We start from the raw sequence: 27,919 nt of genomic DNA, 5'->3' as shown, positions 1-27,919 counted from the left end.
TACATCCTCGTATTCAGTAGTCTCAGGACCTACATAACTGCTGTTGAATAAGATGCTTAAGTTTTCTGTTTCAAACATACAGATAACATGCTTGCAAATTAAACATTGTTCTAAAATAAAAACTTTTCTTACTGCTGTTTGGCACAATGTTAACACCAGATAGCATCATATATTGAATTACTGAAATACATGTTAGCAGCGGATGCATTCTCCATCTGCTGCCTTCTTTCTCTAGCATGGCTTTTTAATTAGAACAATAATGAGCAGAATAAATGAAAGTCAGTTATTACAGATGGGAAACAAGTTGAAGATGCCATTTGGATAAGAGACATGTTAGAATTTTTCATTGAGACTTGAAAGCCTAGGATTTTCTTTTAAATTGCTTTCTGAGAAGTTATTGTTCATATAAGAGAGAGAACAATAGTCCTGTACTGCACTGGGAAAATACTTTTCACACTGTGTAGGCTGTTTATGTGCTTTTCAATTCTGGCTTTCGAAAGGTTTCCTTCTCTGCTTCACACATACATACACACAAACCAGCTAAAAATGCAAAAATCAATGGTTAGATCAGAAATCCAGAAAACTAAAGTGGAAAGAAATACCAAAATTCAAGTGATATTTTCCTTGTTTTGTCATAGTTTGAGTATTTATTACTTTCAGTGTAATAAATAAATGAGTTGTAATTCATGATGATGCTAAGCAACAACACTTAAAAGGTTAAAGCATGTTCCTGACCTTCAATCCTCAGCTGAGAACTTAAAGAGTTCAAGGAGCTAGGGAGGGGAGAGAAAGAAGGCATTCCCCAGGAATTATTTTGAAGGAACTTCACCAAATGTCTGGATCTTGGAATACAATTAATTGACAAGAGTCATGTAATAAAATTATTGCTTGGGAAAAATAAAAAATAAAAAAAAAAAAAACACAAATAATAGTTTTATAAACGTAACAGAAAGAAAAGAATCCTATGAAATGGTTCCAGATTTTGCGATGTTAAGAAACAGTAATATTTGTACTTACCCGGATGTCAAGTATTACACCACGAGGAAGTGAGGTCTCATTTTACCTCTCAGGAGATAAATCAATATGAACATGAGTTCAGTGCCAGAGGAACACTTTTTCAGGGCACAGCTATAAACCCACACTACTACAAAAATAGTAAGTAGGCTAGTTAATTTGTATTCAGTTTCTAGGATAAGTAGATCTAACCTTTAGCCTTACATTTCTTTTTCTGGTTATCTAAACCAGTCAGCTTTGTCCTGTGATCAGTTTAGCAGGAAAGGGAAAAAATTGTTCCTCCAACATTATCTCACCTGTGCCCATTACTGTTGAGCATTCTTCCTTTGACATTTTCTTTTAACCTTAAGCTAAAACGCTTAATTACAAAATATTATTTTAAAAGGTCTCAAAAAGCCTATGAAACTGATGATTTTCACCCTAAAAGGCACCATTATCATTAGTCTTAAAGTCAGGGGCAGTCCTTTTAATCCATGTTTGTAAGAGCACTTAGTTTTGATCTATTCTTGGGATCTTGAGCACAGTATAATCCCATAATATTTTTTAAAGTTTATCTTTGTACGTGGAGATACATAATTATGATATTTACCACTACCTTTGCTTACATTATATGCAAATTTCTGTTTTGTTTGTTTAGATCATCACTTTCCTTTTACTTCTTTTATATAATTTAGGAGCTAAAGGTGCAAGAGGATTCCCAGGTGACCCAGGCCCAGTGGGATACCCAGGGCTCAATGGTACACGAGGTGATCCAGGTCGGGAAGGATTGCCAGGTCCTCCAGGTATCTTGAAATAATTAATCATTTGTTATGTACTTATGACCTCTGGTACAGTCACAGGAGCACTGTTACCTTATTCCAGATGCATCTTCATTTATCTTCCATGTCATGATCAAACAATAAGCTATTATAAAAACTGTCTTTTTTGAAGCCAAAATGAATTTCTGAAGGTTCTCTAATGGTGAAAAGTAAAATAGACTTCAACCTTTTTCAATCTGCTTTATAGTGCAAAATTACAGATACAACAGTTCATTAAGTTGATGTAGAAATAAGGAAATTCAGTAATAAGACATTTCAGATTCCAGATGAAATAGAATGATGATTGCAGAAATGAAGAAATTAGTAGTGTTAGTGTTTCTATTTAACTCTTTCCAGCATTAATATAAATTATACTGATTATATTGAAGACAGAGTACTAACACTTGAAACAATGAGGTCCAGTTTCCCAGTCTTCCTCCCATCATCTGTGGGAATGGGGACTTGCTCCCTCACAGTCATTCACCTACAGGGTGGAAGACAGGCATACTGGCAATGGTTTATCAAGAGTTTGAAGAAATTGGCATTTGTCCCTTGAGATGGGTCATCGCCTCTGCTTTTCCCCACACATCTGGTGTATCTAGGATTTGCACTGCAACATCTATAGTGAATGCTGTGATGCCTAATCCCTGTTTTATTTCTAGGTTTTACTGGGCCTCGGGGAGACAGGGGCCTAAATGGACTACCTGGACTACAAGGACACCCAGGCCTTACAGGAAAGCCTGGTGCTCCAGGACTGACAGGACAGAAGGGCGTTCCTGGTGAAGTTTTGAGAGCAACAGCAGGTTCTCGAGGGGATGCTGGGCTGCCTGGCTTCCCTGGCTTGAAAGGCGCACCTGGAGATCAAGGAGTACCAGGAGTTAGAGGTAACGCCTACTTCCCAAACTAAGGATAGGTGAGAGTAGTAAGAGACCATGGCAAAATGCACTGGAGCTACCAATAACCCCAGTGTCAAATACCCATGCCTGATGGTCTCTCATCCCTTCCCCATGTACCTTGCCTATTACCAAAGGACCTGGCTCCTCCATAAACCTTCTGGAGATCCACTGCTTATGACCAACACTCCTTCACACTGTACTACATGAAATCAGCTGCAATAGGATACTAAAGAACATGACTTTGCTCATCTTTGTTGTGTTCAGACACACATTTTAGTTTTTCCCATTGTAGTTAATTTTCCTGACTTTTCACTCACATACTGCATAGTACTGAGCTTACTTCCCACACCAGAAAATGTTTAGGTAACACATGGCTTTGCAGAATAGTAAATTGCTTCACATCAGAAATTGTAAATTTTAGCTGAGAGGACATAATATTTAGTAAAATGTTAATCATCTGTCTTACCTGATCGGTCTTTGTACGTTCAGGAACGAGGGAAGGATAGCATTATGTATTTATTCTTAATTTTGAGGTGTTCATTTTATTTTGTTATTTTACAGGTTTTTTTTTTACAAAAAAATATGTCTTCTCCATACAGAAGACAGAGAAAATCATAGCTTCTCCACAAAATCTGACTTTGACTCTCCTTGAGTTCAGTGGGGGACTTTCAAAAGTACCTTTGGGAGTTAAGCATCTCCTTCTGCACAGTTTCTGCAGCAGTTGGACACACAGTTAAATTTAAGACTGAAGATTACCCTCTTGCCCTGTTGTGGAAATGAGGAAGGAGAAGTAATTTTGTGACTAGCTCAAAGCAAAGTAGTGTGTCACAGGAACTCATTTCGGAGACTCTTCTCATGATTTGCAATACAAATTGAAAAAGAAAAGAGCACGCCATTTTACCTGAGCTATTTGAAGTGAGGGGAGTTGATTTCATCTTCAGTAGAGTCATGGAGTGAAGTGATAGAATAAAGGCAGCTCTGTTGCACTGTGGTAATACTTGGAAAGTCTGAGAAAAGGCAGACACTAATGCCTCTAGACTATTTTTCTGAAAATGTAAAGAAATTCAAGGGGAAACACAGAATGAAAAGGAAAAAAAAATATGTGACTTTGCACCTTCTTTCTTAGTGTTTCTGTAGAACTAAATTTTCAGTTATAAAGAATAATTACAGTAAAATAAAAATCATTATTAGTCTGTCAATTTTTGATGTATTTCACAGTTCTGGTCAAACAGCCAAAAGAAAAGGCTTGTGATTTTTTTATATGAATGACTTTTATTTTATTTTGTTTTATTTTATTTTATTTTACTTTCATATGAAGTGGTTAGTGAATACTTTATATCATCCGTGCCACTTAAACTCTTAGCCCTTCAGAACAGGGAACTAAATTCTGTAGCCTGTTGTTGAGAAAACTCACTGTATGTGACCATTTAGGTTCTCTCTGTTATAAAGCACATCTAGCTACATTCAAGCCTATGGACCTACTCTGATGTAAAATCAGAATAAAGACAAACAGATCCAGTTGGCCTGGACTTTAAGTGCCATGTACTTTTAAAGTCTTGTATGCTATTGCTTCTCTAATCTTAATGCAAAGTGCGCATTGCTTTTTAAATCTTGAAGGCTTTACAACCCCTTTGCTTTTATTTTGTAGAGATGTAAATTTTCACTCAATACATTAAGTGTAGAATCAGGGCCATTTTTCTTAGGAATTTGTATGAATCTTATAACAATACCTTACCTGAAAAGTTCTGAACAATAACACAAAGCAAGAACCCTGTCAGATTTAAATTTTTCCATTTCTGCCTATCATATTTTAGAAAAGATATAGACATTGTTTCTGTCTTTTGGTCAGTTACTCAACCGAGTTCTTACAAAGAAGTATGTGATAAAAGGAAAAGATCAGAAATTACAGAATTATTGGAGTTAGAAATGGAAGACACCTACTCCGTTTAGATCCACTTGGTAGCAAATTACTTCCATCAAGTGGAAAGAGCCTATCAACCTTTCTGATTCTCTGATTCTCAACCTATCTGATGCAAATATTGGATTAGTACCAGTATTATCAATCATTTAAAAACTAATTAGCAGTCTTTTAATTCGCTTTTCCTGTTCTCACTAATTTTCAGAGGAAAAGCATAACCTGAAAGAACAGTGTACATATGCCTGCTTCGAGAAGTTACATGTAATAATCAGCTGTCTAGATACTGATGCTCTCTAATGCAAGATTATGGTATTTTAGGAGCGGATGGTAGCCCAGGTTTGCCAGGAGCCAAAGGCGATCCAGGGCTGCAGGGTCTCCCTGGTCTGATGGGTTTGCCAGGATCACCAGGAACACACGGATTCCCAGGCCCACCAGGGAACCCCGGGCCAGACGGAGGACCTGGGTCTCAAGGACCCCTTGGTAAGGAAGTATTGCTGTCCTGTGTCACTTTCTCCTCCCACTTCTCTGTGGCAAGGCAACTGTATGGTTTACCAAGGGGAAAGTTAATCTTGGGATTGTGGCATGTGCCAGGCTTTAATTCCCAGTCAGGTAGCGCAGGTACTGTGGTAGCGAATCGTGCCAGTGTCACAAATGGGATGCGGGGGTGGTGATGGTCCTCACTGGCAGAGCTGCTGCTTTTCCTTCTGTAGCCACCTTCCAGGCCAGGTCAGAGCTTTCCAGTGGCAGACTGGGAGAACAGAACAACCAAATAGGAGTAGTCTTGTAGAAAAGGGGAGTTATTCTTAAATTAAAGAGGAGGGGGAGGTCATGTTAGGACTGAGTATTGAACCAGACTGGTAGCAAGACTGGTTTACATTCATAATCATTTCTGAAGTTCTTTGATTAAAAAAATCCAGACTTCCCCCCCCCTCAACTTGAAGCTGGTATGATAGTATTTTTCTCCCTCTTGAGCTACCTTGTGTGAAATCATCATGTATGTCCAAACACCTTTAATCTCTTTTCACATGTTCACATGGCAGGTCCACCAGGTGCAAGGGGAGAAGATGGTGAGCAAGGTTTTCCTGGTCCCGTGGGCCTGAAAGGTCTGTCTGGTGACAAAGGTGAAATGGGGCACCCAGGATTGCAAGGTATACCTGGCGTGATGGGTCCCCCTGGCATCAGTGGAATGGATGGCTTTCCAGGAGATAAAGGTAAGCTCTGAACAGCTGCACTGGGAAAAATGATGTTCTTTAAAGCTACTCTGTGCTGAAAAGAACAAGCCACGCTTTCTGCTGGGCTACCTTTTTAAAACAGAAGAGTTATGTTCATAGGCCTAGTATATTCCAGAATCACTGTTGGTTTTCCCTTGTGTTGTGTTTGGTGAAAATCTAGCTATTGCAACCCTTTTTTGAAGGGCAATGGCTGCTGTATTTCTTCTTTTGAAGAACATACAGTATTTACTATTTGCTCTCTCCAAAAGTTTTTTCCTTTGTCCCAGTCCTACCAGCTCTCAGTGGAATTTGAGAGATGTTCCTCGAAACCTTTACTTTAAAGTTTTCGAAAGTTAGCAGCTGCATGCTGAGCAATGCCAGACACAAGACCTCAATGTTGAATTTTAATGGGATACCGATCTTTTTGTATAAAGAAGGTGAGATTCACACTTTCTAGTCACAAAAGTGTTATATCTGCATCACAGAGGGAGTTTCAACAAAGTTCAACTCCATGCGAAGCCAACTAAAACAGAAGACAGGGTGCATATCTAAAAATGCATGTAGCAATTTCATCAGTTGGAAAGATCAGACTCAACTAAGACTTTTTTTCCTAAAATTATTCTGAAGTGCTGCTTAGCTCTCATTTGAGAGGAGTGATCATCTGCTTGTTAGCATGACCCATGTAAAACATCATCCTCTTGTTTACTTGTTTAGAAGAGGAGTGTAGTCATCTTTGTTGAGAAAGGTTTATGACTGGCATGCCCTACAATTGTATCTGTGCAAGCAGAAAAAGGGGTTGCCTAAAAATTCTGCATGGAATTTAGTCTAACTTTCTCTAGCTGTAGGACAGGGGTTGAATTGATTTTTCAGAAGATGACGCCAAGTTCTGTCCATCTTCACATCTGAGTGAAGCCCTGGTCTTGTTTGGGTACCTACCTCTCATAGAGCTTGGATGCCTAATACAAAGCAGCACATTGCCCTAGGCATCAAGGAACCCAGAAGTAGATACTGCAGCAGTGAAGTTTTTATACAGCTTTAGTTGAGCATTACTAGCTTACATTTACTCAGTCTGCAGAACGCTGAGCAAAGTAACACTTCTCTTCCCCTTCTTTCTTTAAAGGTCTAAAAGGTTCACCTGGCATTGATGGTTTCAAAGGCATGCCAGGCCTGAAAGGAAGACCAGGAATCAAAGGAATCAAAGGAGAATTTGGTTCATTCGGGGCTCGGGGTGATAAAGGCGCACAGGGCGCACGAGGCTTTAAAGGTATTTGCTTATGGGTGGTACCAGTGTTTGCTTTTCACATCTGGAGAACTATTTTGCAAGGGTGCACAGACAAAGACAACACATTTTTGACATAGCCGGGTTAGCTCAGACATTCCTCCACCTATTTCACACATGGGCCTCTGGCACAGAGGCCTGGATTTTAAGCTCAAGGAGGGCTTTATGAATCCTGAACATGGTCAGGTTGGAGACAGACACCTCGTTACCCTGTTTATCTGAGGGTTTCCCTTTCACTGGAACTACCAACTTGTTTGTGCTTTCTCCAGTGTGGTTTCTTTTTTATGAACACAAGATAACTGATCTACTGAGAGGTAGATTATCCATCGCAAAGAAGTCTGTGTCCACATCCCCAGAATAGTATGTACAAAAGGTTTAACTCATTTTTCATGTTTTCTTATGTTTAATTGTTCTGCTGACATGTTGTATTGATGCAGGCAACTTTTTATGCAGATGGGTTTTCCATAGCTTATGCAAGGTTATCCAGTAATCCCTTTTTTGCTAACTTCACTCTTCTGTTTTTGCTTTCTCCAGCACAGTGCCGCTGACTAGCTTTTTAAAATACGATTGTTTTCTTACCCTCTAGGTGACCGTGGGGAACAGGGTCCCCCAGGAGAGCCCCCAAAGCTTAAGCCTAGCATGATGATGGAAGTTAAAGGTGAAAAAGGAGATGTTGGAGAAACCGGCACCAAGGGATTCTTTGGCTTGAAAGGTCAGTGGTCACAACAAAGCAAAGAAAGCACATTCACAGCTATTGATCAGTGTCTAAGTATTTTCTCAGTTGCCATATAAAATATTTTCTCCTCAATGCACCACTGTGCTGCAGCCCACAAGGTTGACAAGAAAAGCTGAGCTCACAGCTGAGTTTCACAGAGAGAAAGCCCAAAGAAAGCGCTTCGTGTTTGTGCCACTCATGTGTGCTACCCTGTTGTGCCAGCACGTTGTGATGCTATGTTTAGGGAAGGCTGCTACCATGAAACTTCTTCCACACTAACAACTCCTTATCATCCTTCCCTGCTCTAGTGTTTTAAGTCTTCTTTATTTTTCTTTTCCCCACCTGCAGGTAGCAAGGGAATGCCAGGCCTCCCCGGTAAGACAGGAACTCCCGGGTCTCCGGGGCACCCCAGTTACGTGGCTGGTGTGAAGGGGGACATTGGTGCAAAAGGAACAACAGGTGTGAAAGGGTATCCTGGTCCTGCTGGCTCTCCTGGCATCAGAGGCTTCCCTGGCAGCACAGGAGGCAGGGTGAGTACATGCCCACGGGTGGCAACACGGTGTCCTTTTCAGCTTCTCTAGGGAGTGGCATTCACCCCTTGAAATTGTGCCAAAGAGCTACAGTGCAAAGACTAAAATGCAATAAAAATGGAATAAATAGACCAAATCTTTTTCCTTGATCCCTCCAATGTTCATTAAGCACAGTCTTCTCAGTGGGAGACATCCAGATTTCAGGTGCCAGCCCTTTGCCTATGAGGACTCAGATTGTTTCTTCAAGGTCCCTGGTTTTGCTACCATAGCTGTTGGTAAAAAAAAAATATATATATATATTTTCAGCACTATATTTATTCTTCTTTTTCTCTCCTACTGATGGTGCCACTGCCAAAAATTGCTCACTGTCACTCACCTGATGGTAAGAAGTCTAAAAACCTAAGTTCCTTGAGCACAATTCACCGTTATTCACTTTGGCAGCAAAATGACTTACAACGAAAACAAAAAGAAGTCTTGCAAAAGGCGTGGCAGTAAATTCACACATATCATTTATGTAATAGAGAAGCAGTGCCAAATATGTGCAACATGAAGCTCTCCATTTCAAATTTAAGACTTTGCAAACACAGCTTCTGACTTGGTTTGCACTGGTTTGGTTTAACCAATTTCAACCAAATGACTCCACTTATAAAGAACTGTGAAACAAAAAAAACAGAAAGGTAAATTTAAAGATGTTTGTTCAATATCTAAGCTTATGCTGTTTGGAAGGTTGAATAAATCCCCATCATCATTAACTCATACCTGTTTCCAATCACATAACAGGGAGATAAGGGTGCCCCGGGAATTTCAGGCCATTTTGGTACTCCTGGCTCCCATGGTGAAATAGGTGAGTTTGTTTTCTTATTTGAGCATTGTTTGTATTCATTAATCATCAAGTGCACGACACGAATTTCTGTAGGGTTTTCAGTCTTAAAGGATCCTTGTACAGTCTTAGAGTATGTTATTGTAAATGTGAGAGGCTGTGAAAAGGTTGATATTGTTAATTTCACACAACATGTATAAATACATGGGGGGCATAGTGAGGGCATTGTTCTAGAGGCTGTTTTTCTTCCTTAAACTTATTTTTCTTTATATTTAGAAAGATAATTATTGCAGAATTTTGCCTTGGATGTTGCCAAACTCCTTTAAAACAACAGGAAATACTATTTAAATTAAAGCCTTGCCACTCAATTGTTTTTTCACTTGAAACAGGTGAGCCGGGAGATACTATAAACTTACCAGGAATGCCCGGTCTTAAAGGGGAAGTCGGTGTGCCAGGCCTAACAGGTACTCATTTCACAGTCACTCAAAGTATAATTTTTCATGTACTAAAGTCCATAAAGGAAAGGAGGGAGAGCTTAGCCTGTGTGCTTTTGATGACTGTTGAGCTCCTGAAGAGAGAGGTGCATCTTTGAATATGTGCTTGCGTTACCTCTTCAAATGAAAGTGCGGTTATGGCAGTAAATATCAGTCACATGCAGCTGTAGTAAAACATTTCCTTTTTTTTTTTTTTTTTTTTTTTTTGCCATTGGTGACAAAAGAGGAATATAAGGCCATAAATATGTAAGGGAGGATAGCAGAATCAGGTTTATTTTTGATTGGGTTGGTTAGATAATGTAGTAAAATTTGAGCTATCTCTGCACGTTCAGCACATTTGAACATTGGTGTCATATTCCACATAATATGAGCAGTACTTTTAAAAAACAAATTTAATGATTGATTGGCTGACCTACTGTAGAAGAACATTTGTTCTCCCAGATAATCCAAGCACTCTGACTTGAAGAATGTCTTTATGCAGCAAGATCAGGACTCACCAAGTAGCCAACTTCACGTTACGCAGGTTAGCTTTTATCATACAGAGACTATTGAGAGAATAATGTGTTTTTGTGTCTTTTGCAGGCTTAAGAGGAGGCCCAGGACAAAAAGGTGAAGGGGGTGACCCTGGTGTCCCTGGCATTGAGGGCATCAAGGGCATACAGGGTGTCCCTGGCTCCTTGGGACAAGAAGGTAAAATATTCTTCTTTTTTAACACCCCAAAGAATAAAACTGGATGAGAAAGGAGAAAAAAAAAATCTTACACTCTGGAAAGAAAGTCATTAAGTTTTTAAAATGTTGATCATTCTGTAAGTTGGTAAAGAGCAGCAAAAAGGACATGGAATTCCCAAGAGAACTTATTAAGAGGAAATTTCAAAAGAATAACTCTATTCCAGTTTTTCCTTTTTTTATAGCAATTGTGTCCAGTCAAAGTAAGCCATTGCTGGCTTACTTTGCTGGTATTCTAATGCTGTCTCAATATGGCAAGGAGGTGGGCATTTCAATGCTCTTTTCTGCCATAAATGAAATAAATATCCCACAGGAGCCAGCTGGGGAACCTTTGAGCCAGTTTCCTTGGCTGACTGTACAAGAATACAAGGAAATTGAAATGAGGTCCAGCTCTGGCTGGATCATAAACTTGCAACTTAAGGAACATGTCTCATTGCAGGATGATCACGAAAATGCTCCTGCAGAGCAGTTGCTCCACATTTCTCATTTAATGATAGGGCTTAGAAGCTCCATCCAAGACTGGAGCCATTTTGGTAGGCACCTCACTGAGAAACAGCACTAGTCTGATCAGCTTTCCTGTCAGAAAACCTGGGCAGATGGGGAAACTGAAGTACACACAAATGAAATTAATTATTGTAACTGGGAATAGATGTAAAACTATCATTTTAATAGGAGGAGCCCAGTATATTTCTGAGGTTGTCAGAAACCTGAAATTTGCAGTTAACTGTTCTGTTTCACCTTGCCCATCCTACCTTTTCTCTCTTACTTCCTCCACTCAGATGTATGGTGGAGTGCCATATAATGACACTGGTGGGGGGAAACCTTCATTTTGCTACCTGGGAGAATGAAGGTAGCACAAGCCAGTGTTTTGGGCTGTTGGTTTTTAAGGACACTCAAAAACAATGTTTTATCATTGTCGCGTAGGTTTGCCAGGACTGGTTGGCCCCCCAGGGCAGCAAGGAAGCCCTGGGACACCTGGATTTCAAGGTGAAAAGGGAACTCCCGGCTGGCCTGGCTTACCTGGACAAGCAGGTATTTATACAACTTCAGCTATTCAGTCATTTCAGTGTGAACACTTGCTGTTGCTCTTTTGGGGTAAAGAAGAAGAAAGGGGACTTTTTGCAATTCACAGTGGCAGAGCTCCCTCTAGTAAACGTGTTCCTCAAAAAGTCCAGATGCATTAATGGAGACCCGTGTGTGTGGTTCATGGGTTCTAAAGGACTGGTGTCTACTGAGATCACTTTAAGTGATTGTGAGCTTCCTCTCTTTTTTCCAGGAAAGCAGTTTTCAAGAAACATTTTCATTTTTCATGACAGCTGGGAAGAAAAGCAAAAAGATATTTAAAATGCAGCAAGACTGGTGATGTACAGTATTAGAATATTATAATGTGGCATTAGATAGCAAACAGTGTATTTGTTCTCCATCATCCTCAGAAACCACTAACTGATCCCACAGGTGTTTTTATGTATTTGGATAACTTACATCTGACTTATGGCTCAGGCAGAATTCTGCTCTCAAAATAAAGGCAGTAGTTTCGAACTAAGCTGTTTGTATCACAGGATGCAGAATCTCATTGTCTGCTACCTGACTCCTTAATGTATGAAGTAAGCAGATTTTTCTCTACAGTACAGCCAAAAATTGCCCTATTTTTAGTGAGATTCATCTATCTGAATCTGCATCAAATTGAAGCTAATAAGGTTTTGAAGGCTGCCTTTATAGACAGTGAAGAGAGGCAGACACTTATTTTTGTGAAGGTTTAATTGTCCTCCAGAACTCTGGCCATTGATTACCATTGATAACTAGATGGTACCCATCTAGTTTTAAAATCACGCTTAACTTTTTGATAGGTACAAATAAATGTGATACATTTTACCAGCAGTGACAGCTATTAGACATTTTATTAACTGGTGTTGGTTTCTTTAATGACCCACGGCGAATTTCTCCTGAAGATGGTTTCATTATAATCACATTTAGAGTGTACAATTATCCCATAGCTGTCTTGTTTGAAGACTTTTGAAAACTATAAACGGTTATTAACAAAATTGTGGTCTCAGGACTGGAACTAATGGTGTGCTACCAGACAGATCAGAGATATTTTAAGAAATACCTCATAGTGAGCTTATTGGATAATAACAAAATTGCTAATCAAAGAAGAAAAAACATAGAGTGCTGTATTTCATAATAAGCTTATCGCAATTAATCATTTTGCATATAATATGAAAGAGTTTAACACAGAATCGTATTTATTCAAGGTTTTCAGTTTTCTGCTGAGGAATATATACAGACTGATAGAAACTATTAAAATAATCATGACTATAACTTTAAAACAGGCCTGCCTGGCTTGAGAGGAATCAGTGGACTGCACGGCTTACCGGGCACTAAGGGGCTTCCAGGATCACCAGGTAAATGAGACTTTTAGTCTGCCAGTTCACAGGTTGTGCATTGTGTTAGCTGCAAGTTAGGTCCGTGAGATTTTTGCAACGGGACTTTTCTAACCGTGCCCTATAAAGCCCAGTGTGGAATTTACCTCCTTGTGGACACTGGCAAAACACTTCACACACTTTACATGCTGCCACACAGATGAATTAAAACACAACTTCAAGTCATAGTTTCTTTACTCTTGCAAAGTGAAATCCTCGAGACCATTTTATTCCATTACAAGCATTACTTATTCCTTTTTTTTTTCAATGAGTCACCCTAGGCTCAGGTATTCAGTAGACCCACACGTCCTCTACATGTATGTTAGCATGATGATACGTTATTACATGCAGAAACTTTTCTTCTTAATTTTGAACTACTCCACAACAGGTCCGGATGGCTACGGCTCTGCAGGCTTTCCAGGCACCGTGGGTGACAAAGGAGAAGCAGGAGAGCCGAGCAGAGTGGAAGGCAGCCGAGGCCCTCCGGGTCAGAAGGGAGACAGAGGTGTTCCAGGTCTGTATCCTGAAGAATGTGAGCTACTTGGTTTTTGTTCCACCTGTGGGCATTAAGGATGTCATGAAATGCAATTCAGTGTAGACAGAGATATAGGAGAGACTGTATGGAGTTCCTGCTGCTAATTAACCAAACCTTGCTCAGAAACAGCACTGTGTATTGCCCAGTGCTGGACAAGCTAGCTCCTCCTGGGCAGCCTGGGTCCTTCCCCACAGTAGCAGCCCATTGTAGCACACCCAGAGCTCAGCTCGCTGCAAATGCTGCTCTTAGCCACCATTTCCCAAAATATTTATAAAGAGAATCCAGTTACACCAACACTATGGCTTTTCTTTCTTTCTTTGCATTGCAAATCCTTCAATATTTACCTTTCTTCTGAAAGCCTCACTGTCCATTAACATGTGATTTTTCCCTGCGATCGCTCCTGTGCTCTATTTCCATGCACAGTGCTTTACTCATACCATCACCCTTGTGCAACATAAGCGTACGGCTTTCCAGCTCTGACCCACCTGCAGGCAACACTTACCTCAGTATGGCTCACCACCAGTTCTTCTTCCATCACAGAGTCACCAGACTCATGTTACAGATGAACAACTACTACTTTTTTTACAAAATTTTTCTAACATTTTGGCTCTAAAAGGACTGGCAGATTAATAATAATAATAATAATAATAATAATAATAATAATAATAATAATAATAAATAAACTTACTGCTTTTACCTGTGTCATTGAATATCTGCTCTTTGGTGCTCTACTTTATTATTGCTAACATGCTGCGTCGTCCCAAACACCATTCAGAGATTTAGTACCAAGCCCTGCAAGAAATAACTTTTTGGCTTATTTTATTCCTGTTGTTTGTTGGAACTAAATATATTAGTTTCTTTTTACAAGACTAAACAAGAGGGTTTTTATGGCTTCCTGACAACTTCCATGTGCTCAAAAGGACAATTTTGAGCAAAAAGGTGAAGCAAATTTTTGGCCATTCAACACTTTCCATCTTAGAGAATTTCCTTGAATTTGAACTTCTGGTTTTAATTGAATTCCTCCTCCCCACCCAAAAAAAAAAAAAAAAAAAAAAAAGTCTGTCACCTTGATTCAATAGGACACAGAAAAAAAAAAAAAAAAGCTGCTTTCTTGTCTGCTTCAATATACCTTGGATATTTTAAGTACTTCCTATTTTGAAATAATATTTTACTTGGCAGATGCAAAATTATTAGCATTCCACACAGTGAGATGCAATTAGCTATCCAGAGAGCTTTGAAACAGAACTAGCTTTTGTGGGCTTTGTTTTGTTTTGTTTTGTTTTTAAGAAAAACCTCCACATCATATCATCTGGGGGGGGGGGGGGGGGAAATCAGTGGGAACTGCAGGTGTTTCGACTTTGAAAATCCCATTTTTATATGTAGTCAAAGGTGAGTCCTTATAATTCCAATTGTGCATTTTCCTTGCAGTACTGATTATTTCTTCTCTTCTTTTCAGGGATCCAAGGAACCTTTGGCATTCCTGGGCAGGATGGATTTCCAGGGCCTCCTGGGATTTCAAATATATCAGGATATCCTGGTGATAAAGGTTCCCCAGGTCTGGACGGAGTGCCAGGTAATTCATGCCTTGTGTCCTCAGACAACACAGAAGATTAAGTAGCAAGTTAGCAACAGCAGTAGTTACTGCAATCTTTGTTCAGTAAAATATCCCTATTAAGTGCAACACTGAAGTACATGGCTCGATGCTCCTTGTATAATTGTTAGACACAACTAATGGCACAAAAGGTAATAGGGACAGAACTCTGATGCCAAAGGCCATTCCTGCAGGGTGTCTTAATGGAAGGACTTGATTTTCATGCAAATAACAGATTTAATTGATCATCCAAAATTCCCTTAACAACTTTCAGAAGCACTATGCTAACTTTCTACTTTAAAATTTAGATCTGTGGCAGATATGCAAATCTACAGAATACTTTCTTAATCATTCACAGATTTTTCCTGTGTGAAATTGCATAGGAGAGCATTAACTGCTCTTCTTTCTGAAAGTTCATTCTGTGAGCCCACATTTTTCAAGCCTATGAAAGAGCTACAGTGTGGCTCTGCATTTAGAAGCTGAAAATCCTGCTGCTTGTTGGACTGCACAATCATTTCAAACTTCAGTGCTTGTAGCAGAAGTTGCAGGTGTCCCATTATCATCTCTATGATGTGTGGAAATTTAATGTAAGCTCAGCAAAAACTTACAGGAGGCAAACTAGCTGTGGAGCCAACACAGTACCTAGGTTTCCAGATGTGACTAGAATGCTAGTTGGCCTTACTCTGCATACTGATTCCCATTCCCTAGGCAGTCATTGGGTTAAAAAAAAAAAAAAATAGAAGCAGTGAGGAGAGGGGGATGAGAACAGGAAGACCATCTGCCACCTGATATGCTGATAGGCATGGCTCTTTGCCGTAAGCATCCTGCATTAGTACCCACACGTGATCCAACTGAAACAGGCCGCATAGGAGATGCCCCACGGAAAACCCTAGTTACTAAGTCCTTCTCCCCTTGGAAACAGGGTCCAAATCTCCTCTCAGGCAGCAGAGGTAGGAACATGCCAGGTTTAGCTTCAGAAAACAGGTACTTCTGGAAAAGGAAGCTGTTCCCGTAACTGCCAAGACAGCGTGAAGTAGTTATTTGTATCCAGGTGTTCAACTGAAGTACCAGAGTACATGGAACAGCAAGTCCTTGGCATATTTACCACCTCACCTGGCGCCGAGTCAGGTATTTGCTGATATCTGATTTCCCTCTAGTTGCTTGGAGAATTTAGGACAAAGCAGGGAGGCACCTAGTGAAGAGTGGCATTTGCTGGGGTAGGGGTAGCTCACCAAAGGCCGCATCTCAGCAGGCATCTCATGGCTGCTGAAATCTTGCTTAAGATGACACCAGGTTCTGTGGGAGTTTTGTGCTGATTCCTCTGGCACTGCAGCAGAAGGGTATGCCAGTCTGAGAGCAGGACCAGGAGTGCTGAATACATCTGTTGGTCAACTGAGCACAAGCTCCTTGCTTAAACTGAGGACATAAAACCTGATGGGATACAATTAGATCTGTTAGTTTCATCTGTGCCCAGGTACTGAGGCAGTATAAACAGGTAACAGCTTGAATGTGCTCTAAACAGGCTATCCAGGACTACAGGGGCAGCCTGGAGTACCAGCTCCACCTGGAAGCAAAGGAGAAAGCGGGCAAGCAGGTGTGAGCGGACAAACTGGCCCAAAAGGAGAAAGAGGTGACCCTGGATTAGCAGGGAGACCTGGAATTCCCGGGTACCCTGGACCAAAAGGTAAGGATGGGAGATGCTGATCATCTGCAGGGGGAAACCCCCTATGCTACAGCAGCTTGACTTCTGAATTTATATGATCCGTACTGAAATGCAGTAATGTGATATGTCTTTTTGCACTAAAGGTCGCAAGGGTGAGCAAGGTGTCATTGGCTTTATGGGCACAGTAGGATTTCCAGGTGATCTGGGACCCATCGGACCCAAGGGGGACAGAGGACTAACTGGTGAGTAAGTGCAGTCAGGTGCATGGCTCCTTTCTACACATTTTGTTTAGGAACACACAGCTGATCCAGCTGGCCCTGCTTTGAGCCTCATTGTAGGTGCTCATTGAGCACCCATTGTAGGGGATGGGTGCCTGAATTTAACACGAGTAGTCAACTTTTTGCTGTAAGTAATTTATTTTGTATGAGTCGCCAATTCCAAAATTAGACCCGCTTTCAGAGAAAAAGAAATGTTGACTTAAAATAATCTTGCAGAGTAGACATACTAGATATTTAGGAGTATCTATGCCATCGTGTATTTGTGTCTCCAGAAGCCCACCAAAAGATGGTGCTCTACCTCAGAGAGCTGTTGGCTGTCTGGGGAAACCATCCCAACCTCCTACGTTGTAACTGAGGAAGCAGTAGTGCCATTCATTTCCTTCTGCTTATCTTTGTGCAGTCCAAGACAATCCCAATCCTCACATATGTTCCTCCAAGATCATAAATATGTCTTATACCCAAGGTAGCGAACTGTAGATCACGGTCCCTCTTTCACATACACAGCCAATTAACAGCAACATGTCTGTGGATGAAAGCATATTAAGGAAAATGTGCATATTTTTTAATGAAACTGTCTCATCTTGCCTCCTATCACAGGCTTTCAGGGCCCTCCAGGCTCTCCTGGGCTGCCGCCTGTTCCTCCAAGGCTGATTGCTGAGCAAGGAACACCAGGTCCCCGTGGAAACGCAGGACCTCCAGGAAGCCCAGGAGATATGGGCCCTCAGGGTCCACCAGGCGATCCAGGTACGAATTGCACACTCGTAGCAAATGCTCAGTTGCCCTCAGCAGAGAGAGGGCTCCAGAGCACTGCTTTAGCTCTCTTCAACTCTAAATTCTACAGGTCAGAAATGAGAGTCAAAGTTGGGTTTTTCAAAGCCAAGGGCTTGGCTTTCTTCCCCCTCCTAACATTCAGAACTTAAGCAAAACAGGAATAAACTCTGACAACACTCACTGCCAAAGCAACACCAGATATAGATGCAATTGTGGAAAGGCACACGTCCTTGCGGGTGTGTTTTTGGCTCAGGAGATGTAGTGTTAGCAATACGTGGACCAGACACAGTGCACCTCTTGCTAACGGCCTTGTCAGAGATGCATGGTGGTGGCAAGAGTGAGAGATTAAGGTTGCGGGTGTCATGTTGTCTCAATTCCAGCAGCCTTTTCCAAAGTTAGTGCTTTTTGCCTGAGCAGGAACCATGGGATATCACTTTTAGTATAAATTGGTAAATCTGGTAAACAGGACTGAATGCACGCAAGTAGAGCGCGTGTTATCAGAGCAAGTAGCATGCTGATATCTCTGCAGCCACTGTGCTCATAACTGTTGTTGGTGCAAGGTTTCAGAGGCTCACCTGGAGACCCAGGGCTCCAGGGCAGAGGTGGCATTCCAGCTCCTCCTGGATCCAGAGGTGAACAAGGAGCAATGGGGTTTCAAGGTCCAGTGGGATTTGAAGGTAAGAGATGTCACACAGCACTTCTTCCCTCTTTCCTATTTCCATGCCATAATTATTCTGTAGTTACTGTATCACTGGATGGGAGGAGGGAGGAGAGAGATGGCTTGTTCCTTCACAACTTCTTCACAAGGCACAGCTAACTTTCAACAGAGGTAGCTTAAAGCAATGTTTTCAAAATAAGTTTTGATAGCTGCAGATGGCAGTCCACTCGTGAATGAGTTTGTTTTGATCTGTGTGCATTTTCATGTTGGTTTTCTCTAATTATTTCAGCATAGAGTTTTACTAGCTGTTATGTTCATAGAAATGGATGTTTACATAGGTGATACTTGCAAGAACAACATTTAAGAAAATGTACCTGTGAAAGAAATACCCGTGTCTTTATCTAGTCAAAGAGCGGGAAGACTACTAAATACACAGACCAAAAGATATTTGCAGAATACAGTTTTAAACATATCAAGCAGATGGAAGCAATTCAAAACCTAGTGGTTATTCTTAGAAAATGTTTTGAAGGAAAAAAGATGTGCATCTGTATTGTACAAAGTATGCTAAAGTTTATCACAACCTTATATGTGACTTTCCCTGGCTCTCATAGTGATATATCTTAGAAACCAGGGAGCCTGACCCAGCTCCAATCTACTTCAAAATCAACTGCTTTAACCTTAGAGCTACATCTCTTTTAACAATAATTTACCATAAGAGTTATTGTGCAATCAATCTTTGTTCATGGGCAGCTTAGCTGAAATACCAGCTAGCACGAGAGCACTTGTGGGAGCACAAACTAAGCTGTATTTTTTTTTTTCCCTTTTACCTAAGGCCAGCCAGGCCGCCCTGGTAGCCCTGGGCTGCCAGGCATGCCGGGTCGCAGCGTCAGCATCGGCTACCTGCTGGTGAAGCACAGCCAGTCCGACCAAGAGCCCATGTGTCCGATCGGCATGAACAAACTCTGGAGTGGGTACAGCCTCCTGTACTTCGAAGGTCAAGAGAAAGCACACAACCAGGACCTAGGTACGTGCAGGTATTGCTGGCAGCAGCTGCAATTCCATCCCTCTGACTGAGAAGAAGGAAAAAATGAAAAATAAAAAAAAATAGAGCTTACTGATAGAAAGCTGGGACTTCAACAGCCAGATTTAGGAAGCACCAAAATGAGAAGATAAAAACCACACCTGCATAGCGTATCCCTGAGAGAGACTTTGCAAATTGTTAGTGCCATCTGAGGGGAACAGGAAAGCTGGAGACACATTATGGACTGCAAGGTTTTACTGACACACACTTGGGAAGGAGCAATAAACTGAAAACACGCGTTGTCTTCTGCAAAAATGATTGCCATAATTTCTTTCTTTCTTTCTTAACAGGGCTGGCCGGCTCATGCTTGGCTCGTTTCAGTACGATGCCATTCCTCTACTGTAACCCCGGGGATATTTGTTACTATGCAAATCGAAATGATAAATCCTACTGGCTCTCAACTACAGCACCTCTCCCAATGATGCCCGTGGCAGAAGAAGAAATTAGACCATATATCAGCCGCTGCTCAGTCTGTGAGGCCCCAGCTGTGGCGATTGCTGTCCATAGCCAAGAAGCTTCTATTCCTCGCTGCCCTGAAGGCTGGCGCAGTTTGTGGATTGGATATTCCTTCCTCATGGTATTTGTCCTTCAGCGTCACGCTGTGTGTGGCACTAGGCTTTAAGGACGTCTTAGACCCTAGGACGGCTGCTCTGTCGTAGCTCCAGTAACATCAAAACTATGCAATATCCTGGGAAACTTGTTTCTAGGAAACAGGAGTGAGGAGCAAAATTTCTGTGAACCGCAGAGAAAATTGCCTCTTTGTCAGAATAGCATCTGGAGCCCTTATTTTATGTACAAAATAGTGTTTGAGAGCACAGCACAGGTACAGCTGTGAATTACCCAGTAAAACTGCACTCTGTAGGCAGTAGTCTATGGAGCATTTTCACAGCTAGAAAAAGAGTGGAGGTTACTGATGAACATCACTATTAAAAGGCTGATCTGGAGGGGGAAAAAAAGACATTTTTTCCCTTTCTTTTAGAAACTGAAAATCACTGATTTTTAGTAGAAGATTTAGAAGCCAAAGTGTTTCATCTAGTTTGGAAAGAGAGACAGCCTCCTGTTGTTTTAAAAGTTAATCTTCAGTGTCATACCTCTAATGGCAGCAGGAGCAGAGCTGTATATCCTATTGCTCAAAGGATCTCGTAGATCGTGTGATTACAAGATAATTAGGAAATGGGATCTTACAAAAGAGCTTAACATTAGGCGTGCAGTGTAAAACATAATGAAAAGATTCACCTCTTTTTGTCTCACTCCAAACAGTTACCTCTGGGCGCAGAACAGTACAGAGGGATCATGTAGGCATTGGAGGACTCAACATAGTGAACAGTACATAGAATATGTCAGTGAATGATCCGGCTGGTAGTAATTTACTTGACTTGCTTGATGCACACTAGAGTCAAAACCTGCAACAATATGTCCATATTGTGTTAATGCATTAAATGCTGGATTGAATGATGAAGTAATCAAGGCTGGAAAAGAGTAAGATTTTTCTGGCAGAAAACATCATGGAATAGCTGTAGTCAGCCCTTCCTGCAGATTATTTGCTTTCCAAAAGCTTCAACTTTTCAGGAAAGAAAAAAAAAATAAAAGGAAATTGGATATTTTTCATTTAGTTGTAGAAAAAAGATTTGAGAAAAGGCAGATCCAATTTTTGTCCAGTATTATGTTTGACCTTTCTTTTGCTTCTCTGAAAAGCCCCGATACGGATCTCATAGTTACTTCACAGGAATTCCAAGGATTGATTGTTTGTAAAGCCCATGTAAACATTCAGCATTGTTAAGGGCACAGTTGTCACCTTAGCAAGAAGCTTTTGCAGGGACAAAGTCTGCCAGCACCAAGGAACGTACAGTGAGAGGAGTTTCAGAAGATTAAAGCTTTCACATTTTCCCATCTAGTGCTCAGATCAAATGACGTGTTTGGCATACACATTTTTTTTGCTTCTTATGCAACTCTTGAAGGAGAAGTACGGCATGCTTGTGGTTATTTCAGAGTACATGTTCTTTTACTTCTTGGCTTAAATTCATTACCTCCTTCCCCTGGCTAAGGTACAATCCTGAAGGGAGTCACTGTGGACTCCTGCCCAAACCACCTCAGAAGTCAGTAAGATTTAATGCAGAGAGAGCACTGAACTTACTGAGGGATAAGAAGCCCTGGCTAGTAAATGAGAAGCTATCACAGGCACAAAGCTGGAGACTACACTGAGCACAGGAAGGCCACAGCCCTTGCACTGAGGTTGTCGAACTCCCAGGCCACTTCTTAGATAGCATGTGCAGCTTGTACCAGCTGCTTTCCAGCTCCAATTGCAGAGGCCTCAAAACTATGAACAGTTTAGCCCTTCTTCTTACCAACTTTGTTTATCTAGAAGGATGCTAGAAGGGATCAGAGGTCAGATCCTTTACCCCATTAAAAGGTGGCCGCTTGTGTTACCCATTTATATGGACACAGCAGGCCTCTGAGCATAAACCAAGGCCAACAGATTTCTTCCCACATTTACAAAACTATTTAGCAACTTTTCCAGCTGCTTTCATTTGTATTGCAAATACCTTCAGTTTTTAACAGAAAATTAAGCAACAGCACTTAAATATGCAGCTGTACAGCCCTCAAAGGGACTGTGGAAATGCCTGTTTTGTTAGAGATCCCTTTGGCAGAACGTAAGTAACATTCAGTTTGTTACCACAGTACGTGTTAAAGGAAACAGTTGAGTGGTTTAAAGGTGCATGATGCTGTTACAATGTGCTGTTAATGAATATATGATACAGGGAAGTTATCTGTATAGAAGCTTTTTTTTTTTTTTTTTTTTTCCCACAGTGCTGCTTAAGTGCAATGCAGAGTACATAAGGCTTTATAATGAGGGAAATTCAAGTTAGCTATATGACAAAATGTTCTACTTAATGATGGCAACCAGAGGCTGCCCATAGAGACTGTGGAAACTCCATCCTTGGAGGTATCAACAACTCCACAGTGCCCTGGAGCAACCTAGTGTGACGCTGAAGCTGAGTCTGCTTTGAGCAGAGAACTGGCTCAAGTGCCAGAGCGCTTCTCACCCAAATGATTCTCCAGGTCTAAGACTAGAAACAGTGAAAATCCTAACTATAGTAAAGATGTTTGTCAGAAGTGGCATCAGCATATGAGATTGTTCCTTTGTATAAAGGACAGCCAAACCCTTACGTCTTACATGGTTGCAGGATTAGCCTTCTCTCTGCTCTGGAGTTAAGGATTAGGAGCACTTCTAGTGTTTTTTCTCTTTTCCCCACATGTAAGTTTTTGACAGCGTTGCCTGAGGTTGTACTCTGAACGCTGCCCTTCTTGTCTCTCTTAGCACACTGCAGCTGGTGATGAAGGTGGAGGACAGTCGCTGGTTTCTCCTGGGAGCTGCCTGGAAGATTTCAGAGCTACTCCTTTCATCGAATGCAACGGTGCACGTGGAACCTGTCATTACTTTGCAAATAAATACAGCTTCTGGCTCACTACGATTGACCAGTCCTTCCAAAGCAAGCCCTCAGCAGATACACTCAAGGCAGGACTCATCCGAAGCCATATCAGCAGATGCCAAGTCTGTATGAAAAATTTATAGAATTCTTTCATAGTATAAGGAACCTGCTTATCCTGTAGTTCTTGTACTATGAAACCTTCTATGATGTTTAGACATTTGAATAAATCATGTTGGTGCTTTTTTTAACTTATTACCTCAAAAGCTGAATGGAAATTTAATTGTAAGTGTCTGTAAAAGCAAATTAAGTGTAACAGAAATCAAGTCTAACACACAGACCTAGTGTTGTGTTCTCCTGCTATACAGTATATATGTATTTTTTTGCTAGTCTAACATTCTGTCATTTGCCAAATGTTACAAATACTCAGCTTTGAAACACAAAAACTTCAGCAGTAAATGAATAACTTGGTCAGATACCCACTGCATTTACTTTAAGATAAAGTATGCATCTTTTCTATTAACTGTATTTGTCACAACACTAAACACTAACAGCTACCATTCATTCAAACAATTAACACACTGTGATCACACTAAGCCTTAAAAGCCTAGCACAGTACTGAAAATGTACACTGGAAGGTGCTCATGTCCAGCATTAAAACCTAACTTTAATGACAGTATTTTATGCTTGGGCATTTCAAACACACACCCAGAACAATCATCTTTTTCTTATAGTTGTGTTTTGTTGGTTTTTTTTAAGCTTCACCACTCTTTAGCACTTAATCACTGGAAATAGCAGAGAAGCACACAAGCCTTCCAAAAAGAGTAACCAGAAAATGCACATCTCTTCCTGTTTTGGTTAGGAGACTACATGATGAAGATCAGCATATTATTTTACAAGTCCGGTGGTTTTTTTTCTAGACATACTCCAGGCCAAAGGATCGTTACAAAGGTCTCCTTCTCCACCGTGTTGTGGACATTGGTCTGTGTCATGTTACTCAGTTCACATCACTGAGTATTTTTTGCATTGCAGCTTTTCCCCTCTGAAACCAGGTTACTCATCACAAACAGGTCTTACCCATGTGCTGTTGGAGCTGCTGTCACACGTAGGGTAGGTCTTCCAGGACAGCCTATTGTTCAATGCCATGTTACCTTGAAGGTCAAAACTTGCAGACCTGCCAGTTGTCTGTCAGGGGGCATGTAGTCCTGGCAGCTGGGGACGTGTGGCAATGTGATGACCAGCGTATCTGCCTGCATACATCCTTCCTTGCAAAAGCAAAGGGGAAGGAAGCAGAGCATTTATTTGGCACAATCTTTTTCCATAGAAAACCATGTCATTGCATGCCAGGCTTGAGAAATGGCCACAACAGATAGCGCTTCCCTTCTAAAGAAGCCATTTAACACAAAGCTGTCTCTCTCCATTACAGGAGAGGGGGCAAAAGCACAGCTGCAAATGATTCTCTTCCCATTGACACAATCTCCTTATATACCCAAACACTAAAAACTGAAATCAAAGAGACTTCTATAACAATGACAATTGATTTTTCAACTGTTCACTCCTGCTTCAGGTGCTTATTGGCTTTTGTAATTACATTCCATCCTCACTGTATCATAAATAAAATCTGTTTTTTTTCCACACTTCTATTTGTTGGTGATTGCCATTTTGTAAAGTGGTTTGTTTGTTTGTTTTCTATAAAATGCATATGGACTGCTCTTTTGAATTACTTTGTTTGCACCTAAGGCAGAAAGAAAAATAAAAGCATTACCATAATGCTCCATTCTACTTCTTCAACCAGGAATACATTTTGTGGCACTTAAACCATTCCAGAAGGGAAGTGCAGTTCTAAAATTGCTCCTTTAAGCTGAACTGTGGAGATGGAAGTATTTAATCTGTTGTTAGAAAGAGGAATTTAAGCCAATAAATTGTGATGCTGCAAATTAAAGCAAAGTATTATTCATGTTCCACAACATTCAAGAAACCAACATTAACCAGACTTGACAAGTGTTACCTCTGCAAAAAACTTAAAGTGTAACTTCAGTTAAAGTTCTGAGCTAGCACAGTTTCTAGCTGAGATTAGTTGTGCGTATAATTAGATATATCCATGAAGTGAGAAATTACATGAGCTTAAAATCAGTTTTCTGGCCATGCTTTAGCTATGAAAGGCAGCCTCTGAACAAATTAATTCCATTGGTATTTGTTTCAGCCAAATAAAATACCTAGAACTGAAAACATTGCAGTGCACATTAGCCAAATCTATTCCACATTTGCCAATCCTTTTAAATTACACACTGCAGGAACAAACACCCCATAATCATCAATTTACCTCTTCCAGGTCATCAGTGGTTGTCGGATGACCAGTTAAATCACTTGTGATTTTTATAGCGTGCAACTCCTGCAGTGCAGCACGTGAATTTTTTTTCAACAGAATTCAAGTACAGGTTATACAAACCTGTAAAAAACAATTATGTCAGCAACAACAGCTAACTATTCAGACTTTAATGGCTGCTATGTTGCATAATGTCCCTATACAGCTTTTTTTTTTTTTTTTTTTTGCGTGTAAAGCCTCAGCAGATAGGTCTTTCTCCACGAGTTGTGTTGTCTATTAGTTTTCTGACTCCCATAAGCTGTTCTAAGCAAGTTTGCTCAGCACAGTATCATCAGCAGTGGTGAGCTGAAATGCACTCAGGAAGTTAGAAGAAAAAAAAAAAAAAACTATGCCACACCACAGTGAACTTTTGTACTTTCTTTGTGTACGTCATGTGCTTCAGGTCCATGTACTTATACACATTTCTCCAAACAACGCTTACTCACTGTCTGGGAAGGGGAGGGAGCAAGTACACACGAACACGTGGGATGCTTGCAGCAGCCAGAGGGTTTCAGCCTGCCAGCTACCTTGGAGCACGGCACTGCACTTGCAGGGGAAATGCTTTGTCTGAAACTGCCTAGATAAATTTGCCTCCCCAAAGCACCTACTCCCAGGAAGTTAAAACATTTTTATTCAGGAAACAGGACTTTTCAAAACAATCTTTTCACTGAACTGTACCACTCCAGCCTAGGATGTGAAAACCACAAGTATTTTGCCTGTTTCTGAGTAATAGTCAAAAATTTTGCTTCCAAGCATTCTGCTTGTTTCCTACACTTCTCTGTCTGAAAACATGCTGAAGTGTAACATGCTGCTGAGCCTGGAAAAGGTCAGCAAGGTTATATTCCCCTCCATAGGTAATGGTGCATCAATATACATGTATAAGCATAGCTATAGTGAAGTCAATGCAATTTGGCTACTTGACACCAAAAAGTTTTCTCTCTGTATTAACCAAATCTGTCATGTCTTCTCACACAGTGATTGGGCTTGTCCAAGGCATGTGGGAACAGAAAATCAGCAATGTGCAGGCAGTAAACATGACCCTATAACAGGCGGTATCAGACCGCTGCCAGCAGAGAGGTGGTGTGGTCACCGACTGCTGTATGGGTTTGGCTGCACCTTATCTGGCTACTAGAGCCTGAAACCTTGCCTTGGCCTCTCTCTGACACCACCTTCAAGACACACACTTGCCATGTGTTTGGTCTGAATGCTGTTGCTCCCATGGTGCTGTGCTTTCCACCGTGACATGGACAGTGGCATAGCCAAGCCAAAGCAGATGGGCACCAGCCTGGCAAGGCCCATAGCTCACATTCAGGTGGTGTTACAAAAAAATAGCAACTATTTCACTGTTTACACGCTCCACATAATCTGGTCTAGCAAAACAAGGAAGAGCAGAAAAAATGAATATTTGTAAAATAAGCTTCCCTCCCCGTCAGGGTTCATACACCACTGCTAACCCTCATGCAGAGCCCTCCCCATGCAGCCACGAAAGGCCCGAATCCAGGCCTCCTATCAAAATTATCAGTGGGAAAAGCAAGGTTGGAAGGGCAGGGAAAATCCTACTCCTCCCCCTCATTAAGCCAAGCAGAATTTTCTAGTAAAATTATGTAGGAAGGGGGGTATAAAATGCCTTTTGCAGTGCTGGGATACCAGGATGCTACTGCAGAAGCAGCAAGGAAATAAACAAATTTATACAGGACATGTAGGAAGCACAAGAGCAGGACGTATTGTATTAAATATCTCTGTTGATAAAGAAGTACCACTAAACAGGAAAATAATCTGTGCAACTTCAGCATCAAGGGTTGAATCATGCTCTGTGATCACACTTGCAGACATGAAGACAGCATAGGCACTGTTGCAGCAGAGCATCAACACTGTGCTGTTAAATGGAGCTCAACTGCAGCAGAACTCAAGTTACTACTAAAAAAAATCCTGTATCAAACCCCAAAAAGCCTTCCAATTTTGTTTGGAGGCACAATCTGACTTCAGAAAGTAGTGAAGAAATGGGACTAGCATGTACATTGAATAGTCCAGATTCCCTTCTAACATCTTATTAATAGTCCCCATGCATTACTGAGTCTCCTGTGTTCTGTTGTGCAACCCCCTTGTCCAACACAAGGTTGAGAGTGACCGCCTGTTGTAACCCATGCATTTCTCAAGGAGCAATAGCCAGCAACACCAGAAAAGCCATTAACATCATGCCAGACAATTGTAGCCCTTTAGGCAAAGGTACTGCATGCAGGACAGCTTCCTGTCTCAACCCCTTCAGTAAAAATACCCAGGTTATAGCTTTTGGAAAGAGTGTAGGAATTCCTGAAGATCTCCTTTGAATAAAATGCTGGAGAAACTGAATTTTGAGTACCTATACCTTATGAAGTGTTAGATGTTAGGTTTATAAACATTTTTTCCTGTTCGAGGTGTAAAGAATCTTGCAACAAGTGACCAAAGGCTCCAGCACAGCCTTTGCACGCCAGCACACAAAGTTCAATTGTCACCAAATGCAGCAAAGCTAGTGGCAGACTTTTCACAGATGTGCTGGCAGATCGATTTGGTCACAAACAAGATCAAGCAAGCCTTTTTGTCTCTTCCCAGTCCAGAAAGACCTCTTGGTACTGGCCTTGAACTTTTTTTTTTTAATAACTGCTAAGTTTTTAATTGAACACAGCTGATGTTTTAAACACCACAGAGCCTGCACAATTAAGTCTGACAGATTGGCAGGTGTTAAACCGCAA

At 41.0% G+C, this 27,919-nt stretch overlaps 1 protein-coding gene across 1 annotated transcript in view; it reads left to right on the top strand.

Annotated features, from left to right (window-relative positions):
• The window catches only part of COL4A2 (collagen type IV alpha 2 chain), a 135,467-nt gene extending 111,005 nt beyond the window's left edge, over window positions 1–24,462 (top strand). Inside the window, exons 27-47 of the mRNA XM_084515166.1 lie at window positions 1,689–1,796; window positions 2,474–2,695; window positions 4,944–5,105; window positions 5,666–5,836; window positions 6,957–7,100; window positions 7,702–7,827; window positions 8,179–8,360; window positions 9,141–9,204; window positions 9,570–9,644; window positions 10,257–10,364; window positions 11,325–11,432; window positions 12,731–12,802; window positions 13,209–13,334; window positions 14,812–14,928; window positions 16,469–16,630; window positions 16,753–16,851; window positions 17,485–17,631; window positions 18,219–18,335; window positions 19,149–19,340; window positions 19,688–19,974; window positions 22,717–24,462. Coding sequence (XP_084371292.1) covers window positions 1,689–1,796; window positions 2,474–2,695; window positions 4,944–5,105; window positions 5,666–5,836; window positions 6,957–7,100; window positions 7,702–7,827; window positions 8,179–8,360; window positions 9,141–9,204; window positions 9,570–9,644; window positions 10,257–10,364; window positions 11,325–11,432; window positions 12,731–12,802; window positions 13,209–13,334; window positions 14,812–14,928; window positions 16,469–16,630; window positions 16,753–16,851; window positions 17,485–17,631; window positions 18,219–18,335; window positions 19,149–19,340; window positions 19,688–19,974; window positions 22,717–22,971 — 3,044 coding nt within the window. The 3' untranslated portion in view covers window positions 22,972–24,462. The remainder of the gene's footprint in view (window positions 1–1,688; window positions 1,797–2,473; window positions 2,696–4,943; window positions 5,106–5,665; window positions 5,837–6,956; window positions 7,101–7,701; window positions 7,828–8,178; window positions 8,361–9,140; window positions 9,205–9,569; window positions 9,645–10,256; window positions 10,365–11,324; window positions 11,433–12,730; window positions 12,803–13,208; window positions 13,335–14,811; window positions 14,929–16,468; window positions 16,631–16,752; window positions 16,852–17,484; window positions 17,632–18,218; window positions 18,336–19,148; window positions 19,341–19,687; window positions 19,975–22,716) is intronic.
• The last annotated feature ends 3,457 nt before the right edge of the window (window positions 24,463–27,919 follow it).

Source organism: Aythya ferina (genome assembly GCF_964211825.1).
Source record: "Aythya ferina genome assembly, chromosome: 1".
Taxonomy (NCBI): Eukaryota; Metazoa; Chordata; class Aves; order Anseriformes; family Anatidae; genus Aythya; species Aythya ferina.
Note: the sequence above shows the minus strand (reverse complement) of the source record. Positions and strands in the feature narration are given on the sequence as shown.